Below are 12,043 nucleotides of genomic sequence, written 5' to 3'. Positions count from 1 at the left end.
GAGAAAGAGAGGGGAGAAGGTCAGAGGGAGAAGCAGACTCCCCATGGAGCTGGAAGCCCGATGTGGGACTTGATCCTGGGACCCCAGGATCATGACCTGAGCCGAAGGCAGTTGCTTAACCAATTGAGCCACCCAGGCGGCCCAAGGGAACAGATATTTACTGAGTAACCCTGTGTACAATGATTCAGACATTTATATGTATAATAATTTATATGTGAATAAGTCAGATTTACTAAATGCCATCCATTAGTAAATGGGGGTTTGCTATGCAGTCCCCCAAAAGAACAAAGAACGGGAACTGCCCTCCCTTGGAGGGTTCAACTGCAGGAACATCTCCTTTTGGATCAGAGGCTCTAAGGCTATATTACAGCAGAGTTTCTCAAACTATGTTCCTTAGAACATTGGTTCTTATTGAGTATTAATAGATGATTGATGAGAGGAGAAAAAAGGATATAAGCCTTTGAAAACCATGTCATATATACACTAGTACTTTCCAATGTGTAGCACTAATTCTTCAGGATAGGAATATGGATTTCAGGATAAAAAGAGTTTCAAAGTATAGGAAACTTGGGAATTGGGGTAACTAAACATTTTTTAGACAGCATGACTTCTCAGAAACTTTAAGAGGATAAAGTATATTATGTATTCCCACCAGTGGGTTGGGAGACAGGGTATGCAAGGTGTAGCCTTGCCAATTTCAGAACCAATCTTCTTTTCCCATCTCCAGTTCTACCAACCGCCCAAGACCAAGGGCCTTTACTGCTCACCCAGACCACTATACCAGCCTCTCACTGAACTCCCTCTTCCCTTCTTTTCTCCCCTATAATTCACTTTTGTATATTTAAAATATTGATCTGCTTAAAACCCTTCAATGATGCCCCATCATACTCAGAATAAAATCTAAATTCTCCTACCAGGCTTATAGGCCATAGGTAACAGGTATTCTGCTCACTCCTGCAAGCTCATCTCCATTGGGAAGTTCCAGCCACACTGGTTTTCCTTCAGTTCCTGAAGCACACCAAGCTTGTCTGTACTTTAACTCTTGATGCTACTTTTCCCTCTGTCTGGGATGCCCTTCCACCATTATGGGTTAGCTGGCTCCTTCTTATTACTCAGGTCCAAACCCAAATGATTTATCACTACCTAATAATTTTAAGTTTCCTTTGTTCTTACAGTAGAATGTGCATCCCATGAAAGCAAGGGCTTTGCCTCTCTTGTTCAAAACCTGTTCCTCCAGTGCCTAAAATAGTACCCGGCACAGGTATAATTATATATATATTTGTATATAATAGATTTTATTATAAAGGTAAGTTATTATAAACTTAAGTTGTTATTATATACATACTTATAATCTTATATATGTGTATATTTTGAATGAAGACATGCTATGAATAAATAGAGCCATTTAATAGAATAAATTAATGGAATAAAAAGAGACAATAGTCTAAATGGAAGCTGGCTTCCAGGACATGGCCGCTCTGACTTTCCTCCTATCTCTGTGGCCTTTCCTTTCCAGTCTTTGCTGGTTCCCCTGATCTCTTCATTCCTAAATGCTGGGGTTCCCCAGAGTATCAGAAACTAAATACTAAATTACAGAAGAGTAAATGTTTTGGGGAGGTAGGAATGTTAGAGAAGTTTAGACTCTCTTCATAAAGAATAAAGTGGATTTACAAATTAATGGTCAAATGATCTCCTAAGACTAGATCAAGTGATCATGCTGCCCTCCGTGCTGCAGGAGGGACACCTATAACACCCACCAGGCAGCTGTGTCGTATCAAACTGCCTCTGGATGTGGTCCCATTTTGGGAGACAAAATGGGTCTTAAATATAGCCTTACTTATAATGTTGGAGTTCACTCCAGGATAGATCAGTTTCAGGGAGGTAGGAAGACACAAAACTTAAGAGCAAGAGAAAGAAAAGTCTCCATCCTGTACTCTGAAATGCATCATGGGTCATGCTTTAGCAGGCTGTATTCTAAAGAACTATTAACACTGCAGCAAAAACGTATTTTCTTACCTTCTGCATAGACTTCATCATGATCCTCTATTTGCTCAGATGTTTCCAAATCTATGATTTCGCTCCAAAGCCTTCTGGACAAATTGGAATTTGTAGCAGAAAATGCTTTTGAAACTGCAAATTCGGAGGCTTTCTCCACCTTCTTTCATATCATAGAAAAAAACCCATTAAGATGACAACAACCTTGTTAGGGCTAATGGATTTCTCTCCTACTCAAGAAACTGATTTTCTACCACCAACTAAGATACTGTTCCATTTTTTTTTAATTTCTTTTCAGCGTAACAGTATTCATTGTTTTTGCACCACACCCAGTGCTCCATGCAATCCATGCCCTCCCTAATACCCACCACCTGGTTCCCCCAACCTCCCACCCCCGCCCCTTCAAAACCCTCAGATTGTTTTTCAGAGTCCATAGTCTCTCACTGTTCCATTTTAAAAGGAATCCTGGAGGCTTAAACACCCCAAATAATTTCATTTTTTAAACATGAAATTGCAATAGTTTCCCAAATTCTAACATGTATACACAATGTTTATTTTTGAACAAAAGTTATTACTTAAACTTTAGATTACTTTTGTTTAGAGCATTAGTGATGGGATCCTGACACTTGGATATTTTATTTTAAATAAAAAATACAGTATTATTAGCTCCCAATGCTACTAGGATCTGCATATGAATATAAAGCAGAGGCAGAGCAGCTATACTTCCTCAAAATCCTACCCCTGGAATGAACCTCCCATCATACATTAAACAAACTATAGGCTCAATGAAATTGGGATTATAGCCATCCAGAATGGTTTGAATCAACAGTAAAAACATGGCCCAATTAATGGGATTGGTGGAGGTGGGCAAACTGTTGGCACTTTGATTTACCTGCACAATATAAAAGAACTTCTTTTACAATTAAATCCCTGACTTTCTCCCTCCCCGCAAACTTGGTCTCCTCCACATCTGCTGTATTCCCAGGCTTCCAACCTAGGTGACAATGCCATTTTTTCAGTTCTCAGGATGAAAACCTCGGGAGTCCTTGAATCTATTCTCTCCCTCTTACCCCAAAACCAATCTGTCAGGAAATCTGTTGACTCTATTTTCAAAATATATCCAGAATCTGACCCCTTCTTATCATCTCTACTGCCATCACCTGGTTCAAAGCACCACAATTTCCTGACAAGTTTTCTGTGATCGTCTCCCACCACAGCTCAATTGGTCCCTTTGAAATGAAAGCCGTACATAACTCTGCTCAAAATCCTTTCATGGTTCCCTATTTCACTCAGAATAAAAATCAAAGTCCTTACCATGTGCTTCAAGGTCCTGCACCATGAAGCCCTTTGTAAACTCTCCATCCTTCTCCTCTGCTACATCCCATTGCTCACTTGACTTCAGCCACACCGACCTTGTGCATGCCTTCTCAAATATGCCAAGCATGGTCACACCTCATGGCCTTTGTTCTTACTTCCCCTCTGCTGCACTGCTATCCCTTGATAGCCATACAACTCTCTTGCCACCTCATGTCTTTACCCAAATGTCACCTTCATAGTAAGGGTTTCTTGAACTACCCTACATGAAATTGTAACTACCCTCCTCACAGCTCTAGAGAGAGCTTCCCCTTCTCTGTTCTTTCTCTATAGCACTTATGACCTCATAACATATTTTGCTCTATATTGTCTCCCCTTAGTAGAATGTGAGCAGGCATGTTTGTCCTCATCATGTGTGAAACCCCCAGTACCTATAAGACTGCTTGGCATATAACAGGTGCCCCATAAATATTTGTTAAAACAATGAATATATGTAAAATTTATTTTTTTTTAAAGATTTATTTATTTGAGAGCGAGCGAGCAAGTGAGCAAGCAAGCAAGAGAGCATGCGTGCACAAGCAAGGGGAGAGGCAGAGTGAGGGAGACAAGCAGACTCCCCTCTGAGCGGCGACCCTGACTCCAGCTTCAATCCTGAGATCACAACCTGAGCCGAAGTCAAGAGTTGGACACTCAACCAACTGAACCACTCATGTGCCCCTAAAATTCATTTTAAAAAGCTGTACTTACCCACAGTTTATATTCCCGCCTATTTTGAAAATGATTTTTCCTCCTGCCCTTCTTGGAAAGACTGGCCAGTCAAAACTTGCCAGGGACTTTACCTTTTAAATTCTCAAGGGTTTCATGTATTAAGTTTGAATTAGAAACAGAGGAATAAAGTTGAAAAGCTAAGGGTAATTTGAAAAAGATGTAGAAAACAGAACACACAGGAAAAGATATGAATCAGAAGAAAACATGATCTAATCAGGGTTAGAATAAAGAAAGTATCATTCATTCTTTATGAGTCACTCTGGAGAGATCTGTCTCCCACATTATTTCTTGGCCTCTGATGTGCCCAAATTTATGATGGTTGATACGGCATTTATTGGATGGTCATAATATGCTTGGCACATAGTCCTTTCCTTTAAGGTTTTAAAATTCTAAGACAGCAATATGAATTTCATCTATATCATGTATGTGTATGTTATATACACATATAACATTTTAAAATGTTAGTATAATCTGAATAAATCTAATATAAAATGTTGCCAAATTCAACGCAGAAAGAATGTGACAACACATCTTGGGTAGTTCTTTTTGGGCTTTTGCATATTGTAAAAGCAGTGTCACAGCAAAAAATAAAGAAATGGTTTCTAAAGGTAAATTATTGTGATTTAGTTACTAGTTTGTACTGAGAGTTGACCTCTCCCTCTGCAGTTTTTTGTCCAGTAACAATGGTGTAATGTACCTCCCTTCTACTTTTTAACAATTGCTTCGGCCTACATTATAAACCAAGAACCACTAGGGAAAAAAAGGATCAACTTTCAGTTTTTAAACTAACATTCACAAACAAAAAATAAACAACAAAAACAGGATTGCAGATTTTGTTCCTTAGGCTATGAATGAAAGAAAGAACTCTGTATGAGAGATCATCTCACCTGAACTGGAATTGGTATAGATTCTTAACAAAGGAGGTAAAGACAGCTTGGACACAGGGGCAGACTGATTTTGGTAATAAAGAAGGACATGGGCTGGTACTTACAAGGAAGGGTTGTTTGCTTGGCTCTCACAAACCAAGTGTTTGGAATATCACTTAAAATGAAAATTTTGGTAAAAATAAAAACAACTAGATGATATTGGGGATTAGAAATAGTCTCTGGGGACGCCTAGGTGGTTCAGTGGGTTGAGGCCTCTGCCTTCAGCTCGGGTCATGATCTCAGGGTCCTGGGATCGAGCCCCACATCAGCTCTCTGCTCGGCGGGGAGCCTGCTTCCCCCTCTCTCTGCCTGCCTCTCTGCCTACTTGTAATCTCTGTCTGTAAAATAAAAAAAATAAAAAATAAAAATAAGAAATAGTCTCTGTATTTCCTTATTTAAAATATTACATCCTTACCACTTTGCTCAAAATAAATATGTGAGAGACAGAAGAGGTCTATCTTAAATTATATTTCAATAACACAAAGTGTCAATTTAACAGCTTACTATTTAAGCAAGTTGATTGAAGGACTGAAGGCTAGCACTGTTCTCACTACCTTAGTGGACATTGAGGGGAAAGCAAAACAAAAAGTGACTATCAAAGAGTTCACCTTTATCTAACTACCACTTACCTACTGCCTACTATTTATTGCGTCGTGTGCCACGTGTGCAAGACACAACAAAAGAATCGCTCTAAAGGAACACAAAGTGATTAGAGAGTTTCTAATCAAATGTTTCTTACTCAGTAACTGTGTTACATGTAAATATATAATTTATAAAGAAACTATCTTAAGTTACTCCCATGATCTTATACTCAGTAAGAGCTCCTTACATCCCATGACACACATCAATCCCAATGTCCACTCGACAGCAGGAACAGCAACTATAATGCACTCTTTCATTTCCTCAAGGCTGGGAGGTACAAGCACAACTTTCTCAATATACCCTCAAGTGCAAACTGCATGTTTATAAATAATAGTTTGGGGAGTAACATATTTTTCAGAGTGTCCAAGTTTTTAAAAAATCACTCTGTATACAGGCAAATGCTGAATGCAGTCTCTATTGTGTATGAATGCCAATACAATTCCCAGGGAAAAAGTATTAGAAGATGGGATTACGTGGTTGAGGTGGGTCAGGGGAAGTTGTTCACTGAGGGGGACATCTCAAGCTGAATTTAAGGGAAAGATCTAGAATGGCCCTCCCAGAGAGGAATGGTATCCCAGTCTTGGAGGATCAGTGTGAGTCAAACTAAACGGAAGATAGAAGGGGAAGGAGACTGGCTTGACAAAAGTCACATAGAGTATCAGCAAAGGTGTTGTTGCAGGTTGATTTGTATTATAGCTAGATTGACAGAGGGCCTTAAATGCCCATCTGGAATTTAAAGTTTCATCGGGTGGCATACAGAATCCCTGAGAGTTAAGAATAGAGAATCAATGAAAATGTTTAAAAAGCTTAATTATCAAAGTAACAGAATGCACAGGAGTAAAGAGACGAGTCAGTCAATCAAATCAGGATGAGGATAAATTGTAAGTTATAGTGAATTGTTGCATTTTCGGTGAGCTTCCCCAGAACGCAAAGTTCTACTCAAGGGCTGCCTGATTCTAAGTGACTTCAGCGTCCCTCCGGAAGACTTACCAACATTTCAGCCTCAAAGTTTGCTTGACTCCTGTATTCCAATGGCCTTTCCTGCAATTGTACTTCCACAACCCACTGACGTGGTTCTGAACCACATCACAAAGAATATTCCATTGTTCAACCCCAAAGCTGATAACCCCTCCCCAACATCAGCCTCCTGTCCATCTACCTCTTTTGCTCCCCCTCCTCTGCTACATTGGTGTTGCACCTAACCACAACCTTCATCAAATTAGGCCTCCTCAGGGCGTCTGGGTGGCTCAGTGGGTTAAAGCCTCTGCTTTCGGCTCAGGTCATGATCCCAGGGTCCTGGGATCGAGCCCCGCTTCGGGCTCTCTGCTCAGCAGGGAGCCTGCTTTCCTTCCTCTCTCTCTGCCTGCCTCTCTGCCTACTTGTGATTTCTGTCTGTCAAATAAATTAAAAAAAAAAATTAGGCCTCTTCCTCCTTTAAAGGGTCCCCTCCTTCCTACTCTGCCTGGATATTCAGCTACTCTCTTACGTAAGCCTCAGATCTCTTGCATCTTTGCTTCTGCAGTGAAAACTCTCAAGCCTGGATCAATCTGCTCTACCAATTCTTGGTACCACATAAGATTTTGGTTACCTGATTCAGCCAAGTCCCCAAGGCTGCCCCAGTGATCTCTTCTGTTCGAAGAAAGCCCTTTCTCGACCTTCACCATGCTCCATACCCTTTCCATATTCTCTTCCTTCTTCCATGGAACAAGGTCTAAGCTGACTTTGAGAGGGTGGTGCACTCAAGGGGATTTGGAAGTCTTAGGTCCAGAAGTCCTAACTGTTTAGGATACCCCCAGAGCTGGGTTACATTAGGGAACAAAATCATTAAAGAAGACAGGAGTGAACAGAAAAGTAGTAAGAGAAGCAAGAGAAAACAGCGTCATAAAAAGATAATGAAGGAGAAGATTTCTATAATTTAAAAAAGTGACAACTGTATCAAAGGAACCTTACAAAGTTTGAGGATGAAGAAGAGAACAGTGGATTTGATCAGGAAGTCATTTATGACAACTGTTTCTGCGGAGTGGTGAGAAACAGAAACAGGAGGAGGAAAATTACTGTAGACACCAGAGGATAATGAAAATGCAAGGGAAGGAGTCTAGACTATACATTCAAAGACACTGGATAAGAAAATGATGTACCATAATCAGAATGGACTGCAGGGTCAAGTAAGGACTTACTTTTTTTTTTTTTTTTTTTTTTGAGATGAGAAATTTGAGGGCATAATGGAGACAGAGCTACCACAGAAATTTTAGAGGGATGCTAAAAATCTAACCAGTCAAGCTGTCGGACAACTGCATAAAGTCAGAGCAGAATTTTATCCTTCTCTTTCACTTAAATCTTCCCTTCTGGAGGGGAGAGTAACTAAATGTGCAACTGAGCCCTGCAGGGGCTTGGCACTGGGACACTCAGCACAGACATGGAAACTAGGCTTTGTAGGAGGCTGGGGGTTGGCTTCCCAGAGGCTGGCCTCCATAACGGCAGATCTGTTTTACTGGTCTTCTAAATCAGACCTTCTGCAGGAACCAGGAAGCCTTCTCTGTGCCGTCTATATTAGTGTCCCCCACCACATGCTTCTATTACACCCTTAATTCCCCCAAGAGTTTTAAGTAAGTTGTTTAACTCCACTGGACTCTAAACTCTGGGAAGGCAGGGATTATACCTGCCCCATCTTCAGTGTTCAACAGAATGGCCTAGTACTTAGAAGGACTTAATAAATACTGGCTGGATAAATAAATAGTTAACAGGGATTACATGTGGCTTAGGTTCCATCTGGAACTTATAATGCCTGTCAATTTAGATAAGTAATAGCTCTTCAAAATACGACCAGGCAGAATGGTATTTTCCCAGGAAAATGCTGCATGATTTTGAAACATATGCTGCACAAATGAACTGAGTGTGGCCGGATGCTAAACTGACACTCAGAGGCGTGCACCTGAAGTAGTTTAGTAGTACTTTCAACTTAAATGGTACTTGGACGCAAAAACACATATCTCAGGCCTGGAAAAGAGCTCAGAAAGTTAACCTAACTCAGTCCCCCCCCTCACAGAATGCTAAAACATACTCTTCATTAGTCCTAACATTAAGTGGCCATTTAGAATCCACTTGAATACTTCCATTGATAGAAAATACATCTCTTTATGAGAATGCCCACTCCATTTTTGGCTCCCTCCAGTTATGAGAAAACTCTTACGACGCATGCACGGCTTTCCTAATGCATTGGTCCCATAGATCAATGTAACTACAGTACAGTCTTTCCAATATCCGAGGAAGGCCACCACATCCTCTCTTACAGCTTCTTCTCCCCTGCTCCTTTAGTCCTCTCCATAGGATCCTCACGACATTTGAAAAAGCATGTCTAAGGGCACCTGGATGGCTCAATTGGTTAAGTGTCTGCCTTTGGCTCAGATCATGATCACAGAGTCCCAAAATCAAGATCAAGCCCCACAGCTCTCCCTCCCTCTGCCCCTCCCCCTGCTTGTGAATGCTCTCTCTCAAATAAATAAATAAAATCTTTAAAAAAAAAGAGCATATTTATACTAATTTTCTTTCATTCATATTTTCAGAAGAAGCAACAGAATGAAAAAGAAATACTAAGGAATCTAAAACTAAAGCAACACAGTCCCATGAGAATAAAAATAGCAAAACATGCACAAAATGGAGATCTATCAGTACTCCTTCCCATCAGATTATGTCTGACTCTTAACTCTCTATCTTAACTGTGCAACATCCTTACCTTAATCCAGTGTTCCACATTGTCAGGGTCAAAGGCAGGCTGTAGATAACATATAGAGAATATTAATACACAGCAATAACTTTATCAATTTTGCCATTTTAATCTATCCTTCTGACTAAAGAATATGGAAATGTGTCCTTTTTCTTTCCCCAAGCCATTTCATCAGCAAGTTCAGCAAGAACACAGAATGATGGTCAGAAGAAGAAACGTGAAACCTTCTCTGGGAGCTCTTCTGTTTTTATCTCCTGCCTAAGCCCACTTGGAGATTCTAATTTAATTGGTCTGGAATAGGGCCCAGGTGTATTTTTTTTTTTTTTTTTTAGCTCTCCAGGGAGACACTGGGGTGACTCAGTCGGTTAAAGTGGTGGACTCTTGATTTTGCTTTGGGTCATGATCTCAGGGTCCTGGGATCGAGTCCTGCGTCAGTCTCTGTGCTCAGCACACAGTCTGCTTGTCTCTCTCCCTCTGCTCCTCCTCTCGTACTCTCTAATAAATAAATAATATCTTAAAAAAAAAATAAAGCTCTCCAAGAGCCAAAATAGAGGAATGCTAGATATATTCCTTATAAAAAACTAAATAAGCACTGATTAATGAGCCAGATTATTCAAAAGTCATGGAAGCAAATCTGCTTGGAGAAGGGTATGCCCCCTTCCTCAGGTCCCTCTTTTCAAGAATAACCTGTAGCAAGGGGCTTTCCTATCTTACCTATAGCAGGACTGTTGTTTGGTCCAATATAACCGGGGGTGGGGGTGGCAGTGGGAGGATGTGGTGGAAGATAATCAATATTCTGTCTTATAAAGCAGAAAATGAAGTAAAGATCATTTTTACCTAGGTCAGTCAGATATTAATCTAAAATTAGAAATCAGACCAGTAGGACACCTCCTTTCTTCACTCTCTGTAACTCTCAGGAGCTCGTAGAATTCCCTATAACAGTCACTTAGCAAACAGAGGTATTTGCTTTGCTAATAATTCAGGGGGTCTTTAAATAAAGAAGGGAATATCTAAACTAGCATACTGTCACATGGAGGAAGGAAAGGTGTAATACTCTCTTTCACTTACATAACACTTCACCTTCAAAGTACCTTAAGATAACTAATTAATGCAGCTGTACTGCTGAATAATTTTGTCTCTGCAACAAAGAAAGAGCTGATCCTATTAAAACACAACTGAACTTCAAGAAGCTCTTGTGCTTTTTCCTTTTTATCCTCTAGGCAGTAACAAGGAGTACTAGCAGCAAAATCTTTCCTTTTGGAGTCTTAAGAAACTGTCCCAAATTTTACCTTTCATTATCAAGTCTATACCCATGACCTATTTGGGATCCAATCTCTTGTGGAACTAGCACATTACAATAGGAGCAGACTCTGTTTCCAACTCTCTCTAGTGTTCCTATCTAACCCTCTGGTATCTGGGGCAAGATATTCACCAAGTGGAATATGTCCAGGGCATTATTTAGCAGATATATTTAAAACAAACTGCAAGCACGATTGTCTAGAGCCCTAAGAATGCCACATCTCTACAGAATTTTTTTTTTTTTTAAGAAAGTGTAACTTCAGGGTGAAAACAGCTGGTGAAACTGCTCTGGAGCTGGAAGCTGAGAAGCCACTCCATTTTGGTACTCCCACTTACATTTCAAGCATTTATTTTTGTGGCTGTTAAAAAGGTAGTCTGTGGAAAGCGCACATCGTGTGACTATGACTTTGCACATGGCATTTATGTATGTTTCAAGTTTAAAATAGGGTTACCAGTTTTCCATGTCTTTGGATGCTAAGGCATCAAAGGAGGTAACAGATATAAAAAGGAAATGTTGGTTGAATTAAAAAAGAATTCAACTGAATCAAGTACTGGTATGTCTAATATCCACTTGCATGCCTGAGTTCGTTTTGATACTTTATGAAAAATTAGAAGGGAGGAATATGAGGCAGAGGACTTAACATGAAGATCTGCCCTCTCCAATAACGATCCAAAATTTGGAAAGAAGAGAAGGAAGGAAGGAAAGACAGGAAAGGGAGGGAGGAAGGAAGAAAGGAAGAAATGTGCAGGAACGTCCCTATAATTGCGGAGGTGGAAATGCGTGACGAGGGAGTTCAAGAATTCTCTTCACCAGGATGGGCACTAGCCGACCTCTCCTGTTTAAGAAGATGGAAATAGTTCTTTCACGATGCTGCCTACCAAAGTAGCAAGGTATCCAGACCCCAAAGTTCATAGGCCCCCTTCGCCAGGGCAATGCTGTCTCCAGGGCGGTCTAGGCAAGGGGGAGCCGGGTAAGGATGCCCCTGGGGGAAGAGGGAGGTAGCGCAGCCCAGCCGGCAGGCCTCGGGGCCGGTCCCCGCCCCCCCTCCTCCCCCAGAGCTCCCGTTTGGAATGGATCACCTTGGGACTCGGCTTCCTTGTAAATTGTTTCCAGCGATTCGGCCCCGTCCTCTTCCTTGAGGAGGACCTTTCCTGGGGGGCCAGCAGCATTTTCCAGGTTCAGGCCCGCACCACCGCAAAGCTGGAACGACCGCTCACTTGCCGGGCTCCTTCCGGGTCGTCCTGGGAGTTGTAGTTCCTTCGGCCGCAAGGAAGGCAGATATGAGGCGCCGCCGAACCACTACTCCCAGGAGGCTTTGCGCAGGCGGAACGGGTTTGCTCAGTAACCTATGGTAACGGTAGCGGCCCCGCGGAC

At 41.2% G+C, this 12,043-nt stretch overlaps 1 protein-coding gene across 2 annotated transcripts in view; it reads right to left on the bottom strand.

Annotated features, from left to right (window-relative positions):
* LOC111150446 (coiled-coil domain containing 191) overlaps positions 1-11,895 on the bottom strand; it is an 88,169-nt gene extending 76,274 nt beyond the window's left edge. The window contains exons 1-3 of one of the 2 annotated variants that reach the window (XM_022507917.1): positions 11,749-11,895; positions 9,379-9,417; positions 2,017-2,158 (exon numbers count right to left, since the gene is read on the bottom strand). In XM_022507917.1, coding sequence (XP_022363625.1) covers positions 2,017-2,158; positions 9,379-9,417; positions 11,749-11,838 — 271 coding nt within the window. In that variant the 5' untranslated portion in view covers positions 11,839-11,895. Of the gene's footprint in view, positions 1-2,016; positions 2,159-9,378; positions 9,418-11,748 lie in introns of those variants that run through there. The other variant, XM_022507924.1, reaches the window with a different exon arrangement.
* Between the last annotated feature and the right edge of the window lie 148 nt (positions 11,896-12,043).

The sequence above is a fragment of the Enhydra lutris genome, unplaced genomic scaffold (genome assembly GCF_002288905.1).
Source record: "Enhydra lutris kenyoni isolate GAN:26980312 unplaced genomic scaffold, ASM228890v2 scaffoldscaffold2, whole genome shotgun sequence".
NCBI lineage: Eukaryota > Metazoa > Chordata > Mammalia > Carnivora > Mustelidae > Enhydra > Enhydra lutris.
This window is presented reverse-complemented; position numbering and strand designations above follow the sequence as displayed.